Raw genomic sequence first — 24,928 nt, 5'->3', positions numbered from 1 at the left:
AAAATCCTCTGAGGTCCAAAAAATTTACAACATTCTATTCTTATTCTTTGGGGGACTGGCTTGCCTTCCAAGCATGAAACCAAAGTCAGCAGACAGATGATAACCAGCACTGAATGCCCACAGCCAGACAACTGGGGAAATAACCAGTATCTAGACTCAAATTGCAACTTACTACTTAACATAAAGGGAGATCCCTTAAGAGTATCTTCTTGGGGCACCTGGGTGGCTCAGTCAGTTAAGCGTCTGACTTCAGCTCAGGTCACGATCTCACAGTCCGTGAGTTCGAGCCCCGCGTCAGGCTGAGTGCTGACAGCTCAGATCCTGGAGCCTGCCTTGAATTCTGTGTCTCCCTCTCTCTCTGTCCCTCCCCTGCTCATGCTCGCTCTCTCTCTCTCTCGCTCTCTCTCTCCTTCAAAAATAAATAAAAATTAAAAAAAAAAAGAGTATCTTCTTATCCAAAAAATGGTGAATGAGAATTCTTATTTCAAGAAAAGAAGTGCTAAATGTGGTAATTCAGTGACTAGCTCATAGCAGAAGCCATCAAACCAGGCTTCAGGATTAGTAATTTCCACTTTGTTCAAGTAAGTACACTAATTACCTTACATTTAATTTTAGCTCAAAGACATTTATTTAAATGCCAGGCAATAATATTAATATCAACAGAACTAACATTTGTTGAGTACCTATTATACTCTAGATATTGTCTTAAGCCCTTTGCCTGTTTTAACGTACACATTATTTCAGACTTACAGATGGAAGAGCAGATGGTTTAAGTAATTCATCTATAGACATACACAAGTAATTAAACTAAAGCCATATTACACAGAAGATGATTGAGCCAGGATTAAACCCCAGATGGTCTGATTCAAGACCCCATACTCTTACCACGAAGCTATACTTTCTCTTTGGGGAGAGAAAGATAGGAGTAAGACATTTCCCTGTGCCCTCAAGGAGCTTTAGTTCAGTTTTATATGAATTCTATCATTCAAAGTCATTTCAAATCACCCCAGGTTTAGGTTTTGTTCACTAACAGAGACTTCTTAATACAAGATCAAGTCATAAAATTCAACTTTGCTGCACAAGCACATTATACTTTCACCAACAATTAAGTAGTTCCCAAGAACCGAGAAAGAAAATGCTATCTATACTATATAGGTAGATCCTAAATGGACTGAATACAGCACAAGTTTCCCTATCTGTGGTGGCAACAAAGGAGATTATTTCACTCTCTCATCCTTGTCCCCACTGTTCCACGTAAGATGACTGTATAGTTGTACTCGCTAGTCTTAAGAAGGAAACTCAAGTGAGTTTTATCTTTACAACCCCATTCCACAGAGACAGACTTACCTTTTACCTGTGTAAGGTCAATCCCTTTCTCTGCTGCCAATTTCTTTGCAAGAGGACTAACGAACAACCTTCCCTTTGGTCCAGCAGGAGTAGTAGGGCGGGTGGCTGAAGGTGTAGGGGCTACAGGTTGGGGAGTTGGAGGAACAGGGGCCACCTTTTGAAAAAAGTTAGATTGTTAATTCACCACTGCAAAGGCTGGTCTGAAAGATAAGGACTTTACATTTTATTAAGAAGTCAAGATATATTAACTTTTATCTTTCTCTCAAAGATCATAATGCACATTTCCCCTGCTTAACCAACTTAATATAACAATATGAAGAGGAACAACAATACTTTATGTCAAAGACAGTACCAAGTTATCTTTGTGATAACATGGAGAGGCAGGAAATTTAATACTGTTATCCAGTATATACTATCTTCATACGCTTTCTTCACTTTACTCTCTGGCTGCTTCTTATTCTCATTTTCTTACATGATCAACATGGTTTTTGTTTTCAGTTAACGTCATTTCAAACTAATAAATTATGCTGGAAGGTTCCATGTTGAAAATATCTTAATAAACCAGCACTACTACTTGCCAGCTCCCCACAAACGTAGGGCAGTAAGAAATCAAGTTTCCTTTGACAAAAATATTGTACGTAATCTAAACTCACATGATTCTAACATCTACAGAAGGCTGGTGATAATGTTATCTATGCCTGGACTTCACACAAGTACATAATAGATATATAGTATATAATGTAGAGCATATAGCAACAAGACTAAATTCTAAGCAAAACAAGCCATGTTACATCAAGGTTCTAATGTATTATAAACAGAAACCTGACCCACTGTCATAAGCAAATACCAAGAGTACCGACAGTAACAAGGATTAGTTGACCCTCCAACGACATGAGTCTCAACTACACAGGCGCACTTACACACGGATTTTTATGGTATGGGACTGTAAATGTGTTTTCTCTCCTTTATGATTTTAATAACATCTTCTTTCTCTAGTGTGCTTTAAGAATACAGCATACAATCTATATAATATACTAAATATATGTTAATGGACTGTTTACGTTGTTGGTTAAGGCTTCTGGTCAATAGCAGGCTTAGCAGTTAAATTTGGGGGGAATCCAAAGTTATACACGGATTTGCAAGGGCGTAGTTAGTGCCCCAGTCCCTGTGTTGTTCATGAGTCAACAATATATAATAAATTCTACAGAAACTGGGGAATGAAGTATTAACTTCCATATACATATCTACACCTAAAGCATAAAAAGAACATGTCATCTCAGCTTTGTTCTCAGCAGACCTCACGACAGTAGGAAAAAAGAAACAGACACAGGTCAAACAACTATTAGGTGGGCAGTGCAGTGCCACATACCTGTAGATCTCCACAAATGCTCACTATGTCCATCTTTTTTTGTTTTTCTTTTTCAGATTTTTTTTTTTTAAGTAATCTCTATACCCAACATGGGGCTTGGATTCACAACCCCAAGATCAAGTCACGCGCTCCTCCAACTGAGCCAGCCAGGTGCCCCTAACTATCTCCTTCTTTATTCGTAGAGTCTTAGGGCGGGAAGGAACCTAGGATATTATCCAGTCTAATTCCTTAATTTAGAGATGAACAAGGTAATGTTTCCTCAATTCTAGAAGCATACATACCGGGGGTGGAGGAGATGGTGGTGCTTGTGGTTTTAAATCAGTTACTTCAGTTGGCCTATAGTCAGCAAAAGCTGGTATATCTTCCTCTTTTTCTACAATGATACAGAGTGGGGTTCCTAGAGGGACATCTCTTGTGCCTTCAGGGATCAGGATTTTTGCCAGGTAACCCTCTTCCTGTACTTCAAAACCTTGAATAGAAAGAAAAACCATTATGGAACTTAAGGGACTCCACTATCTCACCAAACCCAAAGCAGTTTTAAGTAAAAAGCTCTTCTCCTTCAAGCAAGCTACCCAACCTTTGGTGAGCTACTCTACCTCTCTATGTCACAGCTCCTTCAACTACAAAATGGGGTAACAATAATACCTACCTCACAGGGACGTTATAAGAATTAATATTTTCCAAGAACCTAGAAACAGTACCTGGTACAAAGTAAATGCTAAATAAATAGCTGTTAAATAACACTATGAGAGATTACAGACAGTAGTTAATTCTGAATATTTTTCTAAAACATCTCTAAGGGAAGCCCCTACACAGACCCATAAGACCCCAAGCTGGCATCAACTGTACCAGTATGACATCAGCTGTACTGCTAAAAATAAGAACTACATGGATGTTAAATTAAGGAAACTACTAGGTTTGACAGTGATGTGGGATAAATTATGCCCCTAAAAGGACCTTTGGAGTTTTTCAAAGAGATTATATTGGGTATTCAACTATTCCAATGTAAAGAATATGGTACTACTAGGGTTTCTAAGGAATTTACAACTTAACATTTTATTCAGCTACTGTTCTTGGAAAGAACTCCAATGTGAAGTGTTTCAAAAGTAAAACTAAAAGAAGCCATCGCAGAGAACAATTTTTGCCTTGCAGATCTGGGCTTTCTGTTGTGCTGTGCCTCTCCCTGATGAACACATCTTTGACGAATCTTTCCCTTCTCCAGTTAAGCATTAATATCCAATAAGAGATTTAAAAAAAAACAAAAACAAAAAAAGACTTCAGGGCCACAATAGAGTTGGACCAAGGTAATACTTCTCCAGTGCCTAGAGTCTCTAGAATACTATCTCCATAGCTATACTGGTATTCAAGTTAAAATGCAAAGCTCATCTATTGTTACCAAGATGTTTGTTTATTTCTTTTTCACAAACAGAATCCTTTCTTCTAATAAAATCTTCTGGGAGGAATACAATATACAAAAGGATAAAAAAGTGGTTGCCCTGGTGGAAGTTGGGAAAAGGGGCAGGGCACAACAAAGTCCTATCATGAAGTCTCCTTGCCCCAAGGTACCATCAAGGACTCAGGGGGTTGGAAGAACACAATCTAAAAACCACCATTGCAGAGGATGCCCAGAATCTCCCACTGCATCCTTGAGGACTGGACAGGAAATAGATTCATCTACTAATTATCTGTAAATATCACCACAAATATGCAATTGTCTAGGTGGGTTTTGTTCTGAGCATAACAATGAATCAGAAAGGGAATACATGGAAATGTGACATGATACCCGAACAGGTATATAAACACTCTTATCAGTCGTTCTCAAACTATGAAACCAATCCAAACCCTGGTTTTAGTTTTTCCTCACAGACATCTTAAATTCTTTGGTATTTTCCTGCCTTAGAAGTACTTTTCTCATGTTTCTTCTTTTTTCCCTTGCCCAGTTTAGAGAATGGCGGTTCTGATGTAGCTTCTTAGCAACATAAGAATGTTAAGAAGCAAACTCTAACCTAAAAATAATCTCTAAGTTGACATATCCTTGATTCATTTAGAGTGTGGTGTGGAACTGACAAATCCCACTACATACACTTCTGTTATGACATAATCTGTTCCAGGAAATGAATCCCCAAAATTAAAATTTTTCATGTTATCACTCACTCATTATAGGATAGGACGGCAATCCTCTTCCCTCATTGGAAAACTCAGTGCCTCAACCATTAAGAGCTGAAGAAATCTCACCTATAGTGGCCTTGTCAGTCTCTATCTCTGCCAATAAATCTCCTTCACTTAGCTTCTCACCCACTTTTTTTTCCCATCTCTGAACTGTGCCCATGGTCATGGTGGGAGAGAGGGCAGGAAGAACCACCTGCAGAAATAAACACACATTACTGCTTAACACGAGGAAGACTTGGAAACAATGGCACTCAAACAAGCTTCAATAGCTTTATGGAATGATAGTGACTCTGAAGATCCAAATTCCCATCTGTCTAATGCCTTCCTAAAGTAAAAGTTCAATGCCTCAATGTCCCACCAGTTAAATCATCCTTCAAATCTCAAGCTTTACATTATCACTCATACTTTGATTCCTCCCCCTCCAAAGTTAAAAGCAATGGGTATACATGAAAGATTTCTTCCTAGATAGTCAAAATTAATTCAATTACATCTCTAAACACAGAATATCTTTTCTTCTTTTTTATCACATAGGTTAAGCTAGAATTTTTCATTTCCACAGAATGACTTTGGTCTAGAGTATTTCATTAAAATTTTGCTGTGCTCTGTATGAGCATATATCCTTTTACTCAGAGGAAACTTCATTCTCCCAAACTTCCGGATACCTTACCAAGATAAAAAAAAGAATATTATGAAAAATTATATACCAACAAATTGAACAACTGAGAAGAAATGGATAAATTACTAGAAACATATAACTTTCCAAAATTGAACTGGGAAGAAACTGAAAACTTGAACAGACCAATCACTAGCACTGAAACTGAACCCAAAACTCCCAACAAACAAAAGTCCACAGATGGCTTCACAGATGAATTCTACCAAACATTTAAAGAAGAGTTAATACCAGGACACCAGAGTGGCTTAGTTGGTTAAGCATCTGACTCCTGATTTTAGCTCAGGTCATGATCTCACAGTTCGTGGGATCGAGCCCAATTTCGGGCTCTGCACTGACAGTGTGGACCCTGCTTGGGATTCTCTCTCCCTCTCTGTCTCTCCCTCCCTCCCTCTTGCCCCTTGCCTGCTTGTGCACACACAGGCTCTCATTCTCAAAATAAGTAAACTTGAAAAAAATGAAGAGGAGTTAATACCTAGTCTGCTCCACTATTCCAAAAAATAAAAGAGAAAGAAAAACTTCCAAATTCATTCTACAAGGCTAGCGCTACCCTGACACCTAAACCACCAAAACAAACAAACAAACAAAAACACACACACACACACAAAAACTACAGCCAATATCTGATAAACATAGATGCAAAACTCCTTAACAAAATATTAGCAAACGGAATCCAACAATACATTCAAAAAAAATTCATTCACCACGATCAAAGAGATTTATTCCAGGGATGCAAGAATGATTCAATATTTACAAATCAATGTGACAGATCACATTAATAAGAAAAAGGATAAAAACCATATGATCATTTTGACAGATGCAGAAAAAGCACATGACAAAGTACAATACCCATTCATGATAAAAACCTTCAGCAAAGTAGGTTTAGAGGGAACATACCTCAACATAGTAAAGGCCATATATGACAAACCTACAGCTAATATCACCTTCAATGGTGAAAAACTGAAAGCTTTCCTTCTAAGATCAAGAAGAAGACAAGGATGTCTACTCTCACTTTTATTCAACATAATACTGGAAGTCCTAGCCACAAGCAATCAAACAAGAAAAAGAAACAAAAGGCATCCAAATTGGTAAGGAAGAAGTAAAACTTTCACTCTTTGCAGGAAAAATAAATAAAAGAACTGTTCTTACAACAGTGACTTCCACCCCAATAAAATCTAAACATCAGATTGGCTGACCTAAATGAAAAAGTGCTTTGACATTCGTATGGCTTGTGTGTCCACTGAATTTGGACGCTTTACTCCGTTATTATGGGTTTTGTTTGCTTCCTCTCAACACCAGGATTATGCTGAGAGAAAAATCATTTCAAATAAAGCCTCAGGAAGGCACGAAAAAGAAGAAACACAAACTTAGAATGCTAATTACAAACTTTTTAAAATATTTTTTTCTGTTCAGAAGTTGTCATCTCCACCTACTTCTTAAAAACTAGTGAGGCCAATAATCTCTACACAGTATCTTAAAGGATAATTAAGACACAACTGTAACACTTTCCACACAAAGCTACACACAGAATATGGAGAAAAATGAGTGAGTCTTATGTAGTGAGAGACAGTTTGCTAAACAGGATGAAATAAATGTGTGAACTGAACATCGCACAAAACGTCACCACACAAAACGTCTATTAACAACAGACCACGGAGAAGAACATCATGCCCAAAAAAGAAAATGATTCCTATACAGAAATTTCTACGAATACACTAGGTGAAAGAAAAGTTTTAGTTTTAAACCTTCAGAAAAAGGCCAGCTGCTTTTTTACCCATTTCCAATATTCAAAACACAAATATACATGGGATAACCCTAGTATCTAATAAACCGCTTTAGTCTCTTAGAAACAGATTTAACAGAACCAACAGTGATTACTATTTATTCCCTTCAGCTCTCTTGCAATGCTATTATATATGTTTATTTTACACTGACTCTTTATTGTCAGTTTCCTCATTTATTAATATTACTGGTCTACTTCACCCACTCTTAGAAAAAAACACCATATGTCAAAGAAAAACATCAACTGATAACTTTTATTCAATAGATAACGTGTGAGGCCTACTAAACACTCTATAATGTTCTTGAACGAACACTGCCAAGAACTATCTTGTCTACCATGTGGAGGTTGGGAAAGGTTAAAGGAATTGTCCTAGTTCACATACCTGGAAATAACAGCTAGGAGTAAAACTCAATTTTCATGTTTCAATCTCAACTTACTTTCAAATGACAAGAGCTAACCATATTTAACACCAGTGTCCAGGATGGGACAGCCATCGATGAAAAATAATGAACAATAAATTTTCTAGAGCAAACACCCAGAGGCTGAGGCTCACCTGCATGTGAGTGGGATAGGAGCTACCAGGAGCCTGAGCAGAAGGTGTGGGTGGTGAAGCAGGGGCAGCGGGGGTTGGTGCTGCGGCTGCTTGCGGGGTAGGTGCTGCTGCGGAATCCAGTGTGTAATTTTTAAAGGCCTCGATATCCTCAGGCCTAAGGAAGAGAAGGAATGGGTAAATACAGGGAGTTATAAGGCAAATTTAGCTCCTAGAAAAGTAGTCTTAGAAACCTTTAACTCCTATTTTCTCAATTCTGGGTTAAAATACTCCACCAAGCATGTTAAGTTCCACAAATTACCAAAGTACTACTCACTTCTCAACTGTGATGCAGATGATTGCTCCAACTGGAACATCTCTGGTACCTTCAGCCACAAGTATCTTTGCCATGTAACACTCCTCCAGGCTCTCAAATCCAACAGTGGCCTTATCAGTTTCGACCTTTTAACACAAAGCAGGAGCTTAAGCTCGTGCTACCAGTATGAAATTTATTAGATTGTGCCTAGAATCACACAGTTCAACAGTCTGGTGAAGATGTGAAGATAAAGCCTCTATTATAGATCTGAAAGGAATTATTTAAAAAAAACACCTTAGCTAAAAATCAGTCTGGCTAGTTGCTGACAACATCTCTAATCAACCTTCTCTGATATCAGGTTGTAAAAACCATCTAAGTGTCTTAAGCAAAAGGAATAAGTACCTATCCGGAAAGCGAACACTCAGTGTAGCTAAGCCAGTTCCTTCTGACTCATTTCCATATTTTAAACAACTTACCTCTGCAATTAGTTCACCCTCATTGATTTTTTCCCCTTCCTTTTTTTCCCAACGGGCTATGGTGCCTGCCTGCATTGTGGGGGAAAGAGAGGGCAATGGAACCTGGAGGAAAAAAGGAGAAACAATAAATTTTAAAAATGTTATCTCTCAGTCTGGTTTAATATTTCATTCAATTTTACTTAATGCGAAGAGTGTACTGAGTCTCATCTCATGCCGGGCACTGGGGACAGAAAGGGAGTTCCTGCCACCAGTTCTCCAGTGACAGGGTTCCTGCTCCACAATCCTGTGGGACTGACAGAGCACCTAATTCAGCAGACACTGCACAAATAGCTTCAGGTTTGGAACCCTTCTTTCAATGGACTAGATCAGGAGAGGGAAGCCTGGAATTCTTCCCCTTCAATAGAATAAACAGAAAGATAAGCTCAACAGCCAGAGCAAAGCTGGGTATTGGAAAACGGACAAATGATACATACTAGGAACGGGGTGGAGGATCACTGAGGACTCAGAGAGAAGATTCCAACGCCAAGAAGTCTGCCCTGAAGGACAAACTGGCTCCCGTGAAGGGCAGGTGGGGCTCACCTTCTGATGCGGGGGCAGGCTGTAACAGCGGCGGCTAGGCGATCCCAAAAGCTGCAGCGCGAGGCGATTCCTCGGTGGGGCCCACGAGCTGGGGCTCCACCCGCAGAGTGCGCGGACCCTGCCATACCCCGCGGTCCCGCTGCTGCAACGAGCCGGAGCCGCGCCAGCCCGCGGGGTCACGCACGGAGCTCCCGGGTCCCCTCGCAAAGCCGTCCACCGAGCCCCGAATCCTGCCCTTGGGGCCACATTCCGTGCTCGTCGAGCACAGACTCGCCACATACTGCCAGCGACCCCCACACCCCAAAACCAAAGCCGTCTCCGGAGTGACCTCTCCAAGAGCGGTGCGGCGTTGCCGTCAGCCACACCGCGCAGCCGCACATTGTCGTAAAATGGGCTCCAAAAGGTTGGCGGCACCCCTCCCCAGACCAGAAATGGGTGGAACGTCCGCTGTTCTCCCGGTAGTGGGATAACGGGTGGCCCACAGCGGGTAGGGGCGACTACTTTGGAGCCACGGGGGCAGGGGTGTTCCAGCGGAGGCAACGTAGGGGCAAGTTTGGGAGAAATGAGACGCAGGGAGGAGTAGGAAGGTGGAAGGGTCCTAAGGCATCTCAGGGTAAGACGGAGCCTCCAGGGAGGGGCCTAAAAAGGCGGCAAGAGCCGGCTACTAAAGGCAAAATGGTCTGAGAGGTGGGCTGAGGGGAGTGGCCAAGTTTTGAGAAAAGCGGAGTGGTGAGCGGGAGGACGCGCCTGATGCTGAGAGCCCGAGGCCAAGGGCGCGGTCTTGGAGCGCTGAGGAAGGTTTGGCGAGCGGAGCGGGTCAGCTCGTTTCTGTGGTGTAAGCTCCCCCACCCCCGCTCCCGCCCTTCCCGACCCTTCCGTGCTCAGGTGTGGGCCTCACTCGGTGCAGTCTGCGGGAGGTTACAAAGCCTTAGTTTCGCGTTTGTAGCATAACCGGCAATCCCAGTGAACAGGTTTTCCAGCCAAATGAAGGGCAGCCAAACGGAAGGTTAGTTTCCCCATTCAGCTGTGCTGTAACGGGACTAAGCGTAGGAAGATACAAGGTTACAAAACAGATTTGCGTTTCTAATCTATGGAATCCCTTTAGATCGCAAAAAACTTCGTTATGCTTGACATATTTCTTTTTTTTTAATTTTTAAAATGTTCATTCATTTTTTGGGAGCCAGAGCGTGACGGGGAGGGGCAGAGAGAGACGGAGACAATCTGAAGCAGGCTCTAGGCTCCGAGCTATAGGGCTCAGGCGCTCTGTGAGATAACGACCGAGCCCCCCCAGGTGCCCCTGTTATGCTTGAAGTATTTCATACCGAAACTATAACCCCGTGAGAGCGGGGAGCATGTCTATATTGTTCTTTGATGTATCCCCAGAGTTGAGTATAGTATCTGGTAAATAGTGGAGGTTGGGTTCGTGTGGTTTGAATTAATAAATGAAGTTACCTACAACATTTGTTAGGTACGATTCTGTAGGATTATCATCCTGTAATTAAAAAAAAAAAACTCATTTCTGAGCTGTATTTAGATCTCTAAGTCCCCAGTGTACAGATGGTCATAGAACACCAAGAACAAGAAAAAAAGGAAAAACCAACATTTGAAAATATGTCAACCTTTGCTAGTAATTAAACATTTGGAAAATTAAAGACAGTACTATTTCATACTCAAGTAGGAAACTGTAAAAAGTAAAAAATGAGATGGCAGAGAAAGAGATGCAGTTGTTGAGTGGACTGAATAGTTGGCTGTTTTTTTTTTTTTAATGAAGTTTGGTTTTCTTTTGTTATTTTATTATTTTTTTAATGTTTATTTATTTTTGAGAGAGAGAGAGAGGGAGACACAGAATCCGAAACAGACTCCAGGCTCTAAGCTGTCAGCACAGAGCCATTCGCCCGGCTTGGAACCAAACTGCAAGATTAAGACCTGAGCTGAAGTTGGACGCTTCACCAACTGAGCCACCCAGGTGCCCCTGGTTGTTTTAAATACACATTTTTGAAAGTCTGATGTCTCTTTTGCATTAAAGACTTTTGTCATACAGGGGCTCCTGGGTGGCTCAGTCAGTCGGTTGGGTGTCCGACTTCAGCTCTGGTCATAATCTCATGGCTCATGGGTTTGAGCCCCGCGTCGGGCTCTGTGCTGACAGCTCAGAGCCTGGACCCTGCTTTGGATTCTGTGTCTCCCTCTCTCTCTCTGCCCCTTTCCGGCTCACACTCTGTCTCTCCTTCAAAAATAAACATTAAAAAAAAAAAGACTTTTGTTATATAGTTGATGCTCAGGTTCTTATTTGCACACTTACATATAATTTCAAAAGAAGTGCTAAGTCAATGAATTTTCTTTGACAATAATAATGTTTCGTGCTTACATTTGAAATAACAACGGTAAAATATCTATAGCAATGAAGTAATCCTTATCTCCACTCCCCAAGTAATGAGTAAACATGCTACCAGGGAGATCACTTGAGGGAATGGACTTTCACTAAATGTAAATGGCTTTACTGATTAATTTCGGTCAATAAACACAAGTGAAAATGATGAATGGTATTTAGTTTGCAAACTCCATTTTATTCATGGTTTTTTCTGCTTTTTTAAAAATTAGTTCACAAATCTGGTACATACAGGCAGTTAAAAAACAGGTTATCACTTTGATAATCAGAAGCCTCTCATGAAAACATAAAACAGGGAGAATGCATGGTGGTAATCTCTTTGAAAGCAATGCTTGCAAACATCCATGTTTCTAAGAAAAATATAATTTTACATATATATTTTGAGCAAGCTATACCTCTTACATAAATTCAGACAATAGGAGTGTGCAATCATAATGCTTATTTTATGGAAAAAATGAAAATTATAATTATGCCATAAATGCTTTTCAGTAATTATTAGAGTCCTCTTGGATTTGATGTGTTTTCCCTAATTTTCAACTATCCTGCTCAAAAGGAGCTGAAATGGTAGTAAGTAGGAATGCCAATAAGGAGAGTTTAACTCAAATTCTTTAGGTACAAACTATATAGTGTTCCAATTCCAGCTAATTTAGGGAACTGAGAATAGTTGTCAATTTTTAAATGATGACTTTTGAGGAACTGAGCTTTCTTCTAAACTAGTTTTTGTGAGAGGATCATTTTTTTTTAATCTAACAGGATTTAGAGGTTATGTGAGCTTAAGACATTCTAGTCCCTTGGTTTTTTCAAAGAGAATTTCAGCAGTGTCAGGATGGACTACCCCTCAAAAATGTCACCAGGGGACAGTTCTCTGAATAAATCAAGAGGCTTCTAGTGCAGCCAGAGTAACAAACAGCAATCAATTCAAACCAGAAGGAACCAAAGCACAACACTTCCTCACAAGGTTCTGGTCTTCAGAAACTGGAATGAGGATTGCCAATACACTGTACACAGGAATTACTGGAGTGACATCCTGTAATCCGGGTGTTTCGTTATTACCTGTGGCATAGGAGATTCATGAGCTAAAGGGGAAAAAATTATCTCATTTTCTCCCCTGACTTCAACTTCAGATTTCTGTAGAGGCACTAAGGCCATGCATCTCCTCTTCCAAAGGACAGAGCTATAAAAGCCAAATAAGGTGAAGGACTTTGGCATTTTTCTTCCACTCAATTTTCTCTGAAAAGTTAAATTCTCCATAACGGTAAGGACGTTTGCTCAAAGAAAACTGACAAGTAAAAACTAAAGAAACAGACATTCAAGATCAATTGTACTGGAAATACAGTAACGGATTTTGGCCTGACAACTCTCATGCTGTCTTATAGTAAAACACTAAAATTCATGCAACAGAGAAATTGGTGACATGAGGACTTTTACTCCAGACTTCCTGGGGGAAAAAAACACTCAGAATATACTGTTTTCTTCCGTTTGCTTCATAATGTATTATTCTTGCTTTTGACTGACTGTCCCAAACTTTCCCAGTCATTTTTGATGAGAAATTCTTCAAAAGGAGAAGATCAAGTGAACTTACTGAAAGATATCAGGTATCTTATGAGCTCCTTCCATCTGCCTGAGGAGCAATCACATAGATTATGTAAAACTACCTCCACAACATAAAACTACCTCCACAAGGAAAATGGCAGGTAGAATTAGAACCAGGAGTTAGTTGTCATCAGCATACTTGTAACAAAATAAAGCTTGTTCTGAAACCACAAGGGCTAAGAGAAGAGCCTGTATAAAAGCTACTGGGTTCTCTAGAAAATGGATACAGTATACAGAATGTGAGAAGATACAGAACTCACACTCAAGTTACAAAAATAGACATGGTTCTCAGACAAAAGGCAAATGAGTACAAAAGAATTCTCCAAACATGAACTATTTTTAAAAGACACATCTATATAAAACAACAAAATGTCATTTCAGAGCTCCGGTGAGTAGTTTGTTAAAACAGTTGGAAAAGGGAGATGAAATAGAGACAGACAGATCAAGAACCCAGAACTGACATGTCTGACTCTTCTGGTTGGCAGTGGTCACAGGCTGACTGCTTTGGGGAATGAATGTGTGTGTGTGTGTGTGTGTGTGTGTGTGTGTGTGTGTGTGTACATACATATATATACATATGGCTGATTAGTTGATGGTGTTTGGTAAGTGACTGAGAAAACCCTAGTTATTCAGTAATCTCTGAAAGTTTAACTCTTCTTTTAGCTTCTACACTGGACAGTGTTGCACATGAGAAAGGATTCTAGGTTTTTTACCCAGAATCAACCCTGCCATTCACAACTCATGCTCCATGCCCCATGGTTCCTATTGTGCCCTAAAGGATCAACCTAGACTAAATATAAAATAGAAAATAACTCTGGCCTTGAAATGAGGAGGGGCAGACCAGTGACTCATGCTCAGTACTCATAAATCACAAATACCAAAATTAATGGTCTGTCTCCTTTTGAATGCAGAGGAGATGCCACGAGCTACAGGAAGTCATGAGAGAAAGAAAGTCAAGAAAATATGGGTAGCAGCACCTTTCCATACCCGCCTGGATTTTTAAGGAGACTTTAAACTCCTTTTTCCTTTCAAACACAAAGTTCATCAGTTGGAAGGGGAAAACATGGCTCTACAGTGACAGAGTCCCTAGAGAAAACTGGCAGTACATGAAACATGCCCTCCATGGGCTAAGGGACAAGTTGCAGAACCAGTTAAGACACAAGAGGCAGCCAAAGGTCTTCCTCAGTCGTGGTTTTAGCAAGTATAGCACGATATGGGCTTTTTCCATCCAGTCAACAGTTCAGCACCATCCATGTCCGGTCCAAAAAATTCCTGAAGAGTGGGTTTTCATCTTTGGTACCGCCTCATGAGTTATTCTTGGTTTGCAATAGCTGCAAAGAAGCAAAAAAGCTGGTACCTTTGCCTTGTCTGTGAGTACAAATGCTGGGACTCTGATTGCTGCAACCATTGAGGCCAATTAAAATAAAACTGTAACACACAGGAGTGATGCATCCAATTCCCAGGTTCCAGATAATAGCAGCCATGCCCCTACAGGAGCGGGATCATCCATTCCCATTGGTTAAGGCCTTTGGTTTGTTGTCCTCAGAGTAGAATAAAACACTGTGTTCCCACGGACAAGGAACTCCAGATGGACCCATGGTCTACAGTTGACAGGGGTTTTAAAAAATGTACTACATATACCAGGCACAGAAACAGCACTGGCCTGGGGCTGTTACACTTGGAGAAGCTTCTGTTTTGGTAGCACGAACTAAAAACTTCTTAGTGTATTCTGGTTTTAGTCCTCTTTCCTGAGTGAAACAGCCAGGGGGCGCCAAGTTCCACAAGCCCCCAGTCTAATACTCAGCATTAATTCTCTCCATGGTCTTCTTCCACCCAGGCTACAATTTTCCCTTCCCAACCAGGGATGGCATCGTCATCGTGGAAAACCTAGAGGAAGAAAAAGAAGCCACAGTGAAAAAATAACAGGATAAGACAGTGACTCTCACTAGACAACTGCTGCTGCTAAAAGTGAGATCTCAAACATAAAGGATAAGAAAATATAGAGAAAAGCTTGAAGCTAGAGGCTATGTCCCTTTGGTTCTGTCCCTAAAGTTATAACTCCATATTTATGTATTTAATATTTTTAATGCATGCAATACATTATTATATGTTATTATGTACTGTATATTCTTAGTTCTACACCCATGAAATGGTAAAAGCATCCCTAACTCTGCTTTGCTCATGGAGATCAATAAGATTTAATATATTACTAACCATGAAGCACTTTGGGCTCCTTGGGAGAAAGCAGTAGCATAAGCATTACACAAGTGAGAAAGGGGAAAATTTCGGTCCCAAGTATTATAAAGAAAGGGTTAGAAAGAAGACCAAAAGAACATGCAGTTCTTTTTATTCATTCATTCACTTAATTTCTTAAGCCACCAACACAACAGGGCTATTAAAGCATGTTGAGGAAATATTTATGAAATAAAACATCAGCTTTAATCACAATGCAACCACTTGTAATATGTCAGAACCCAGAATTCTCTTCCCTGTATATGGCAGATGGATTATAAAGAGAGGCGTAGGCTAAGAATATAGTCAAGGAGTTGAGAATAAGCATAGGTGATTTTCTAGAAGTTCCTCATTTTCATTATCTGAGAAACTACCATCACAATGTACAGTTCCATAAATTCATACCTATTTTACTCTATGTAGGAAGCAGAAAGGTTTCTAAGATTTGACTGCACATAGAAAAGGGACCCCCAAACCAGGCGTTTGTTCAAGCTTAGGTCCTTTCCTTTTTAAAATCAGTAACTGTATCCAAGTCTGGTCAAAGTGGTTAAGTCCTTGAACCGAAGAAGCTGTCAACTCCTTGTGCAATTCCCTGACCATCTAGGTCTAGGGTAATCAGACTGTGGTCTGGGGCTCTGGGAAATTCCGCTGACCTGGTTAGGGAACTCGGGTACTGCTGGGTATCAGTCCCTGAGGAGGTGGCTCTGCGAATCAGCAGCACACCACCCAGACTCCCCTCGGATTCTGTACCTCCTCTTTGACAGTGCCAAACTCAGGATCCAGCGCTTTAAAATGATACCGGTGATTCCCCTCCCGGTCAATGGCTGCTTTAAAATCCTTTAGTGTCACCTCCCCCAACCTGCAACAAAAGGCAAGAGCGCTAAAACAGACTGTTCATCAATAGGCTGGAAAGATGAGACGTTAGCTTTAAACCCAGGCCCCTGCCAAAGACTCTCCAGGAAAAAACAGCATGGCCTTGTTAGGTCCCTACCCCTAATAACACAGACAATTCTACAAGAGCAGAGCTGAGGGAGCCAGTCACCATGAGGGAATGAGAATGGCATTCCATCTGGGGTGATCTGGGAATTTAAAAGAGATGTATTGTTTCAGCAGCAGCCAAATCACTTTTCCCTGTTTTACTCTGGAAATAAGATATACGGTCTCGGTCTCGGAGATCTAATTTGCTGAGCCATCAATATGTCTAAGCTCTCTTGATTTCCTTCTCTGCAACAATGTTCCATTTCACCATCTTCATCCTTCCAGCTTCAGAAAGCTCCCCTCTAGCCCACAACAAGTAAGCAAACTCTCTAGGAAAGGGGCAGCCTACTCCTTCTCTCAGTAGTTGTTTCCAGAGTTTAAAAAAAAAAAATCTTTCTTTCAAAGCCATTTGCCTTACAAGGGAGCATAAATGAATGTTTGAAGGCTGTTAACGTGAATTCTCAACTGCTCTGATGCAGTCATCAGACAGTACCAAGATCAGTGAGGAACAGCCTGGAGGGGTAGTGTGTGATCTATGGCTATCAGCTATTTTAAGGGCTATTATGAGCCCTTAAAAAAATTATTTTTCCTAACTTGGAACATATCTGTGTATCAGGACTGGAAGCGCTATTACGGTGTCTGTACCCAGAAGCAGATCAAGACATGTCCCTTGTAGTGCCGCTGGTTAGTGGTAACAATGAGTCTAGAATACTGATCCTGTATTCTTACTGCACTGTACTGATTCTCAAACACTGCTCAGATGGTTGCATGGGCAGTAACTACTGATTCTGCCTCCTGTCCTTTTTAAAAGAGGAATAACGATCCCAGAATCTCACCTCTTTGGTATATTGACCATGAAGGGTGTAAGTGACCGGTCAGTGAAATAGAGCACTTTAGTGCAGGTGCTGCTGACAGCCGGAGAGCTCTGTGAGTGAGGCAACTCTGCAATCAGAGAAAGACTCTATGGTCAGAACCGAATGTGCTCCCAACCATCCCACATTTCCAGTTATTCAGAGTGTCCCAGGAGAAGGAAGCTGCCTGAGGTCATAGCACAGCTTTCACACCCTTGCAAAACACCACGTCCATAGGGCGTGAGCCACAGGAAGTCACCACTGAGGCCACAAAGCCAGGAGGTGCTTCGGACGTGGACACTATCATGAAGCCATTTCTCACCTGTTCCAGGTTATTTCTAACAGGGAACAGGAACTTTCCTGACAGGCATTGTTGCTCAGAGTCAAAAGAGGTCAAAGAAGCCAGGCAAGATTTCAGCAAAGGAAGAATGGACGCAATAGCAGGAGCTATAGACACAGCCAACATTCAGACAGCGGGAGAAAATGCTCATGCAATCCACGGACAGAGAAATGAGCAGGGACGAGAATCACAGGAGCACAGTAACGTTAGAAACTGAGATTCCAAGGGGCCTTATGCTTCCTGTACCAAAGGTACGAGACCAGGGTGCCTGAGTGGCTCAGCTGGTTAAGTGACCACCTGTGCTGACAGCACAGAGCCTGCGTGGGAGTCTCTCTCTCCCTCTCTTTCTCTGTCCTTCCCCTGCTAGCATGCTCTCTCTCTCTCAAAATAAATAAATAAACTTAAAAAAATAAAAATAAAGGTACAAGACCTACCTTATCTCTTGGCTACACAGGATCTATATGTGTGGGTCCCATGGTTTTTAACTCAAATTCCTTGGTCCACATCTTATCTCTACCCTTTGTATAGGTACTTAAGGAAAATTTTTAATTAATAAGTACCTATGATTATGACTTTAATAGGAGAAAAGACTAATTAGAAACTTTTATCATAAGAACGAACAACAATTATTGTTGTATCTTATAATCTACTTAATGTAATTGTTACAATCCTAAAATCTCTCCTGCAATTCCACTTACACATATTTTCTTAACTTATTCTAGGCATTTCAACATCCTTGTCATATCTGAGTCTACTCTCGCGTAGACACTGATGGACTCTTAACAGCGGCTTGCATCTTTCTTGCTTTTGTGGATGTCTCCTAATTTACTACTGAATGTCAGACATCATAGGTAAGACAGTAGAGAGTGACTTACAAAATGTTTATGTTTAGAAATGCGCACACTGCTTGTTCCCCAGCCATTAGTAGGGATTGTTAATCTAGACAGGAATTGAGCTGGGATTGGGATTTTTGTTAAGGTTACTTTTGGTGTACCACCATCTTTAAATTCCTCTAGAGTTATGTTTATTTAAAAACAGATTTAAAAAATAAATAAAAATAAAAGGATTCACCCAACTTCTATCCTCATTCACTTAACAGAACGTTTTCAAGGTTTATCCATGTTACAACATGTTATCAGTGCTTCATTCCTTTCTGTGGACGGATAATATTCCATTGTCTGCACGTGCCAGACTTTGTTGATCCATTCTTTGAGTAATGAACATTTGGGTTGTTTCTACCTTTTAGCTATTGTGAATAATGCTATGTACAAGTTTTTTGTTTTTTTTTTTTAATTCTTGCCTTTAATTCTTTTGAGTATTGACACCTAGGAATGGAATTGCTGGCTCATACAGTAATTCTATATTTAGGTTTTTGAGGAACCACTAAACTTTTCCACAGCAGCTGTATCATTTTATATCCCCACCAGCAATGCATGAGCATTCCAATTTCTCAACATCCTCAATACTTATTTTCCATTTCTTTAGAACCACCTAGTGAGCGTGAAGTGGTATCTCACTGTAGTTTTGATGTGCATTCCCTAATGACTAATGGTTTTTGGTTTTGTTTTGTTTTTCTTTAAGTTTTTATTTATTTATTTTGAGAGAGAGAGGGAGAGAGAGCAAGAGAGCGCACCCGCCAGCCGAGCCAGGTAGGGGCAGAGATAGAGGGAGAGAGAGAATCCCAAGCAGGTTGCACATCCCAGCACAGAGCTGGATGTAAGGCTCAAACTCATGAACTGGGAGATCATGACCTGAGCTGAAATCAAGCTTAACCGACTGAGCCACCCAGGCACCCTGCCCCCCCCCCCCCCCCCCACCTCCAGTGACTAATCCTTTTAAGCATCTTTGGATGCTTTGGAGCAATGACTTTAGAGAAGTGACTATTCAAGTCCTTTGCTTATTCGTTACTGAATTTGTCTTTTGTTGTTAAGTTGTAAGAATTTTTTATATATTTTGTATCCTAGACATGATTTTCAAATATTTTCTCCTATTCTCTTTGCCTTTTCACTTTCTTGATAGTGTCCTTTGATGCAAAAAAGTCTTTAATTTTGATGAAGTCTAATTTCCCTATTTTTCCTTTTGTTGCTCATGCTTTTGATATCTGAGAACCCAAGCTCATGAATATTTTCTGTATGTTTTCTTCTAAGAGTTTTATAGCTTTAGCTCTTATATTTGTATCAATGATCCATTTGTAGTTACTTTTTGTACATGTACTTTATGTACATGGTGTGAGGTAGGGGTCCATCTCTGTTCTTTTGCATGTGGATACCCAGTTGTCCTAGCGCCATTTGTTGAAGAGACTCTTTGCTGGTCAAATGACCACAGACTTAAAGATTTTATGTGAATTCTCAATTCTATTCCACTAGTCTATTGTATCACTCTTTACGTTTGAAATAATTCTTATTGTTTTCCCTTAAGAGTGAAAGTTCAGAAAAGAAGTAAATTCAGAGAGAGGATTACTCTTTCAGGAGATTTGGCTGTGATAAAAAAGGAGAAAGACAGGGTATAGCCAGAGGGGAATACCTGGAAGGTATTTTGAGACAACTAACATTTGCCTTGCACCTCTCACATGCCACACACTACACCACATTATTTGCATACAATATTTCATTTAATGTGCATAATCCTTAAAGATTTTCTCCAATTCATGAACAAGGAAACTAAAATGCAGTCATGTTAATTTAACACCCTCGCCTGTGGTCACATACCCTGCTGAGAGTCAAAACCGCACCCCATATCTGTTGGACTTCTTACGCCATATGTTTCCCACTCTATAGTTTTGTATCCAGTTTTGGACATGAGTTTTAAGTGCCCTTCTACCTACAGGGAGATACCTAGTTGTCATTCATAAATATAGCTCTGAAGTTCAGAAAAGGGCTGGAGTTAGAGATTAAAGTTTAAAAATAATCAGCACATAAGAGTATGTAAGCCATGGTAGTGGAAGGGATCACCAAAAGAAAATATGAAAAAGCCGAGGTCTAGACCTCCTATGGATCCCAGGGCACACCAACATTCAACAGTTCAACAGAGAAGAGAAGGAGACCGTATCTAGTTCACTAGACAGCACACGCCAAAAGGGCAAGTACCAAGTCTATCTTGTTTCTTCCTGTACCTCCAGCGTCTAACATGGCGCTACACAATGGATGCTCTATAAATATTTGTTGAATGCATAATTGGTTGGCACTGAAGTTAAAGAGGAAGAATGTTTACAGAAGGAGACTATTCAAGAATAGCAAATGCTTTTGAGCAGTCAATGGAAGATAAGGTTTGAAAAGTAACCACTTTGATGAGGCAACAAGAAAGTCAACCGTGAGTCAATAAAAAGAACATTAAGTGGATTAAGTGAGTAAAAGTCCAGCTGATGGCTTGAGAGTGAATAGGAAGAAAGGATGGAAAAAGAACAAGTGTAGACTGTTCTTTCAAGGTTTGATGTAGGGGAATAAAAGAAGAAAGTCAGTAGCTAGAGGGCTAGTGAGTTACACACTCACTGTATTTTCCGAGAAGAGACTATTTAGCTTATTTGTGAATACAGAAATTAGATTAACGCCCTGGTTTACGAGCAGCCGGGGATTTATTTGTAGGGGATAAGTACTGCATATACACAAAAGGGTTTTTCCAGGAAGGGAGGAATTTTTTAGACTTAAAAATAATTTTCAAATATTTAGACTTGTCTACATTGGGAGTTTATATTAGCCTAAAGAAAGTACTGAAGAGGATAACAATAAAATAAAAAGTCTCTCAAGAAAACAGAAATGACTGTTTCAAAACAATGCTAGAAAAAGAAATTGAAACAGAAATTGAAGAGAAAAGAAGTTAGTACCAAGTAATCTTGGTATTAATATAATTAGATATCTCTACAAAAAATATTTTACCTTTCATATTTTTGCAAATATCTTTAAGTGTTTTACTTTAGGTGTTGTTTATTCATCTGGTTTTCAAAACATACATATGTGTGTGTGTGTGTGTGTGTGTGTGTGTGTGTGTGTGTAATATACAAAACTGGTTATGGTCAGCTTTTCACTATTTGTTTTTTATAGATTATTATTTACTTTTATATTTGGCCTGAATACACTATAAAAGATAATAAAAGGTGAGCTTTATTAAACCAAAAGGTAAGATACCCGATAAAAGAGAAATTACCAGGCAGGTTTGATTACCAACATGATTGAATGAACAGGGAAAGAAATGTAACGACAGGGCTTAGAGCAGGTTAAATTACTTCTTAGGCAGGGCCACTAGATGGCGCAAATCCTTTGTGGGACTTAAACTGAAAGACCAGAGGACCTAGTGTTAAGGAAAATCTCCAAAGAAATTAAACATCTTGCCTCCAGGAAGAACTGGAAATTTCCTATGCTATTTGGGACTGTGTGTTTTTGTTGTTTTACGTTTTTCTTTGTTCAATGTAAATGTTTTGATCGTGTATATTTTCCAAAGAGATTTTAGCCTCTTGCACGTGCAGCATCTTGCACGTGGCTAAATGGTACTTGGGGTGATGGTAGTGATGATGACGGTATGTGTCTCCAGAGTTCTAGAAGTAACTCGATTCAACTGTATTGCTATAGCAACAACATAAGAGTGAAGTACTACAAGAAAAATTCTGTTCTCAACATGTTAGTAGCAAGAAAAATACTAAATTTCTGATCTAATATGCTACGAGTCCTTACTGAACAATAAGGTGTACTTACTTGAATTAGGGGGCCAGGATTCCCGGTATTCACTACCTGCTTGAGTTCTTGGTAACTTGCCCCGAACCTGAGGAGCCACACAAAAATCCTAAAATGATCAGCAGGAGAATTTATCCAAGAAATTTAAATCATAAAAGTACATCTAAAATAGTTACTTTCCTACCACATCTTCCACAGTATACTAAATTAGACACATTTAGCCTAATATTAATGTTGTACATTTGTAACAGGCTTTCTAGCTTCCAGTGCATTTTCCCACATATTTCCACACCCAGTGCTGAGCTCATTCAGGGGAAAAGGGGAAGGGGAATAAGCAGTAAAGAGAGACCCTGCGGGGTCAAGAACCACCATTCCTTAGACACTTAGGCAATTTCTAGGAGCAAGAGTAATCATGAACTCCCTTCCTGGAGAGTCACACCATGACGAAGAGTCCACTCCACTGACAGGAAAACCAAAGAGAAAAGCAGCCACAAACTCTGAAAGGATCAGCGTCTTTAGCCCTGCCTTTATCTCAATTAAACCTGATGAAACTGAGTTCTGTGGGAGCCTGCCTAAGAGAAACACCACAGAAAGAGGATTACCCTTCTGTCTTGTTTCTTCTGGCTCTCCATGGCATGCAGGCGCTCCATAAGGCTGGAGATGCCCTGTTCCAAGCTGTCAATGGTATGGTGCTGAGGATCGTGGCCACTGAAGCTATTGCGCAGGCTTCGGAGGGCATCTCGAACCAGCTGCAGATCGCTGGTCTGTGGGCAGAAAGGAGGTCACACTGACGTGGTGCAGTGCCGTATTCTTAACCGTGTCCCAGCCGCCGGGCTTAGGACGGTAGAGGAGAGAGGCTTCCAGGATAGATCTTTTATTTTCGAGGGAGGAGGTGTGAATTTAAGAAATGTTCCTCCACAGAAGTTTGCCCACTGATTCTTAATTAGGGCTTCACACCTTCACACACCCAACAGATGCAAGAATTAGGGAACTGGGGTACCAAAGGCCTAGTGGGCTGGCAATGGCCAGGCTATTCTTGTGGTTTTAGCTGTAAGTGGAGGTCTGCACTCAAACCCTAAGAACCTACCCCTTTGTGAGTGATGGAAGCAGCTCCTTTTCCTGCCGCTGGAAGGAAAAAACCATTGCTTTGAGAGTTGTGTCTGTTGTAGCTGGTCACCTATAGCAGCAAGAAGACACGATGCTTGCTATAAGGGACACTGCAAACCAAGATGCCCTGTCTTATACTAATTTACAGTGATCACTTCCTGACAGTGTATCGTGGTATATTTGTTCATGTCTCTCTCAAAATGTAAACCTGGAATGGGCGCAAAGACGTTTTCCCCCTTTTGTTCACTGCTGTAACCCCAGTACTTGACACTTCGTAGGCAGTGCTGAATGAACAATGAGCAAAATGGTAACCTCATCCCGGAGGGCCCCAAGCTAGCCTCAGCCTGGCCACCGGAAGGCCTGAGAATGGGGCTCCAGCACCTCCAGACTTCACTTTAGTGATTAAAAAAAAGAAGAACAGTGACTAATATTTTTTGAGCCTGACTTTGTGCCAGGTGGATCTATCAGGACTATCCTTTTTCCAGATGAGTCTTATTCCTAAGGCTCAGAAGCTAAGCAAAGCAAGGTCACACAACGGTAAAAAGAGTGTAAAGCTGGAACTTGAAACCAGATTTTCTTAGTCTGAAACCAGCACTCTTTTTATTTGTTTTAAGTTTTGTTTATTTAAGTAAACTGTACATCCAACATGGGGCCCGAACTCTCGACCCCGAGATCAAGAGTCGCATACCCTTCCGACTGAGCCAGCCAGGCGCCTCTGGAACCTGCCACTCTTAACCCTCTCACCAGACAAACAGCCTCCTAACAAACCAACCTGCAGCCTTGGTTTCAGCCCTGAGTCAGAAAGAGTATCTCCCTCTTTGCCCTTGCAGATGCAGGAGGGGGGACCCTGAGCCGGGGGTTACCTCGTCTGCCTCTCTTTTCATACAGTGAGCCAAAAGGACGTCTTTGTGTTCTAGCTCCCGCTCTAGATCCACCTGCAAATCAGAAACTAAATCAGAAAAGGATTTTCTCAGGCAGAAGGGGAAGGAAGCCAGTGGCTGACTGTGTCCCCACCTGCTGGTAACTGGCCTCAGAGAGTTTCCGGAGTGCGTCTTCCAACTTAGCCTGGTGCTGCTGAAGGAGGCGCTCCTTCTGCCCCAGCTCTTTCTGCAATAGAGACAGAGCTTGCAGATGTGTGGCAAAGCCAAGGATGCCCAACAGTTCACTGTTGGCCACGCAAGTTCACTTGAGCAAAGTCGAGCCTCAGGGGGAGGAGTCTTTCCCCCCAAGCTACACAGAAGACATCGCACACTGTAGTAATCTTACCCAGTGCAAAGGCTTCTTGGAAAAGTAAGGAGGAAGGGAACTACCATCTGTAGGAGGACCACTACGTGCCATCCGTGCTAGTCAGGCATAAAGGTGTAGACTGAAGTTTGCAGACAACTAGCTCTGGACTCCTCTTAGACATGCTATCTATTCTTCAGGGTGACTGAATCAAAGGAACACAGAAGAAGATTTCCTTGCTATCTACTCTTCAGGGTGACTGAATCAAAGGAACACAGAAGATTTCCTTGCGAAAAAGCAACAATGAGAACACAG

At 40.9% G+C, this 24,928-nt stretch overlaps 2 protein-coding genes and 1 long non-coding RNA gene across 12 annotated transcripts in view; 1 reads left to right on the top strand and 2 right to left on the bottom strand.

Moving 5' to 3' along the window:
- DLAT (dihydrolipoamide S-acetyltransferase) overlaps window positions 1–9,610 on the bottom strand; it is a 28,740-nt gene extending 19,130 nt beyond the window's left edge. The window contains exons 1-7 of the mRNA XM_047877485.1: window positions 9,239–9,610; window positions 8,660–8,761; window positions 8,205–8,329; window positions 7,892–8,045; window positions 4,952–5,078; window positions 2,998–3,185; window positions 1,348–1,501 (exon numbers count right to left, since the gene is read on the bottom strand). Coding sequence (XP_047733441.1) covers window positions 1,348–1,501; window positions 2,998–3,185; window positions 4,952–5,078; window positions 7,892–8,045; window positions 8,205–8,329; window positions 8,660–8,761; window positions 9,239–9,517 — 1,129 coding nt within the window. The 5' untranslated portion in view covers window positions 9,518–9,610. The remainder of the gene's footprint in view (window positions 1–1,347; window positions 1,502–2,997; window positions 3,186–4,951; window positions 5,079–7,891; window positions 8,046–8,204; window positions 8,330–8,659; window positions 8,762–9,238) is intronic.
- Window positions 9,611–9,646: 36 nt separating this feature from the next.
- On the top strand, window positions 9,647–18,427 carry LOC125176296 (uncharacterized). Of its 2 annotated transcripts, none has more exons than XR_007156208.1 (4): window positions 9,647–9,725; window positions 10,124–10,244; window positions 15,055–15,185; window positions 18,341–18,427. It is a non-coding gene; the product is annotated as an uncharacterized LOC125176296 (long non-coding RNA). The 2 variants fall into 2 exon arrangements; XR_007156207.1 differs by lacking the exon at window positions 18,341–18,427 and adding an exon at window positions 17,610–17,695.
- Window positions 11,782–24,928, bottom strand: part of DIXDC1 (DIX domain containing 1) — a 74,161-nt gene continuing 61,014 nt past the window's right edge. For 2 of the 9 annotated variants that reach the window (XM_047877476.1, XM_047877475.1), the window contains 8 exons: window positions 24,404–24,496; window positions 24,253–24,324; window positions 23,370–23,459; window positions 22,885–23,046; window positions 22,304–22,391; window positions 17,264–17,369; window positions 16,200–16,308; window positions 11,782–15,104 (listed from right to left, as the gene is read on the bottom strand). In XM_047877476.1, coding sequence (XP_047733432.1) covers window positions 15,024–15,104; window positions 16,200–16,308; window positions 17,264–17,369; window positions 22,304–22,391; window positions 22,885–23,046; window positions 23,370–23,459; window positions 24,253–24,324; window positions 24,404–24,496 — 801 coding nt within the window. In that variant the 3' untranslated portion in view covers window positions 11,782–15,023. The remainder of the gene's footprint in view (window positions 15,105–16,199; window positions 16,309–17,263; window positions 17,370–22,303; window positions 22,392–22,884; window positions 23,047–23,369; window positions 23,460–24,252; window positions 24,325–24,403; window positions 24,497–24,928) is intronic. The other 7 variants (XM_047877477.1, XM_047877484.1, XM_047877478.1 and 4 more) reach the window with 6 other exon arrangements.

Source organism: Prionailurus viverrinus, chromosome D1, assembly GCF_022837055.1.
Source record: "Prionailurus viverrinus isolate Anna chromosome D1, UM_Priviv_1.0, whole genome shotgun sequence".
Taxonomy (NCBI): domain Eukaryota; kingdom Metazoa; phylum Chordata; class Mammalia; order Carnivora; family Felidae; genus Prionailurus; species Prionailurus viverrinus.
Note: the sequence above shows the minus strand (reverse complement) of the source record. Positions and strands in the feature narration are given on the sequence as shown.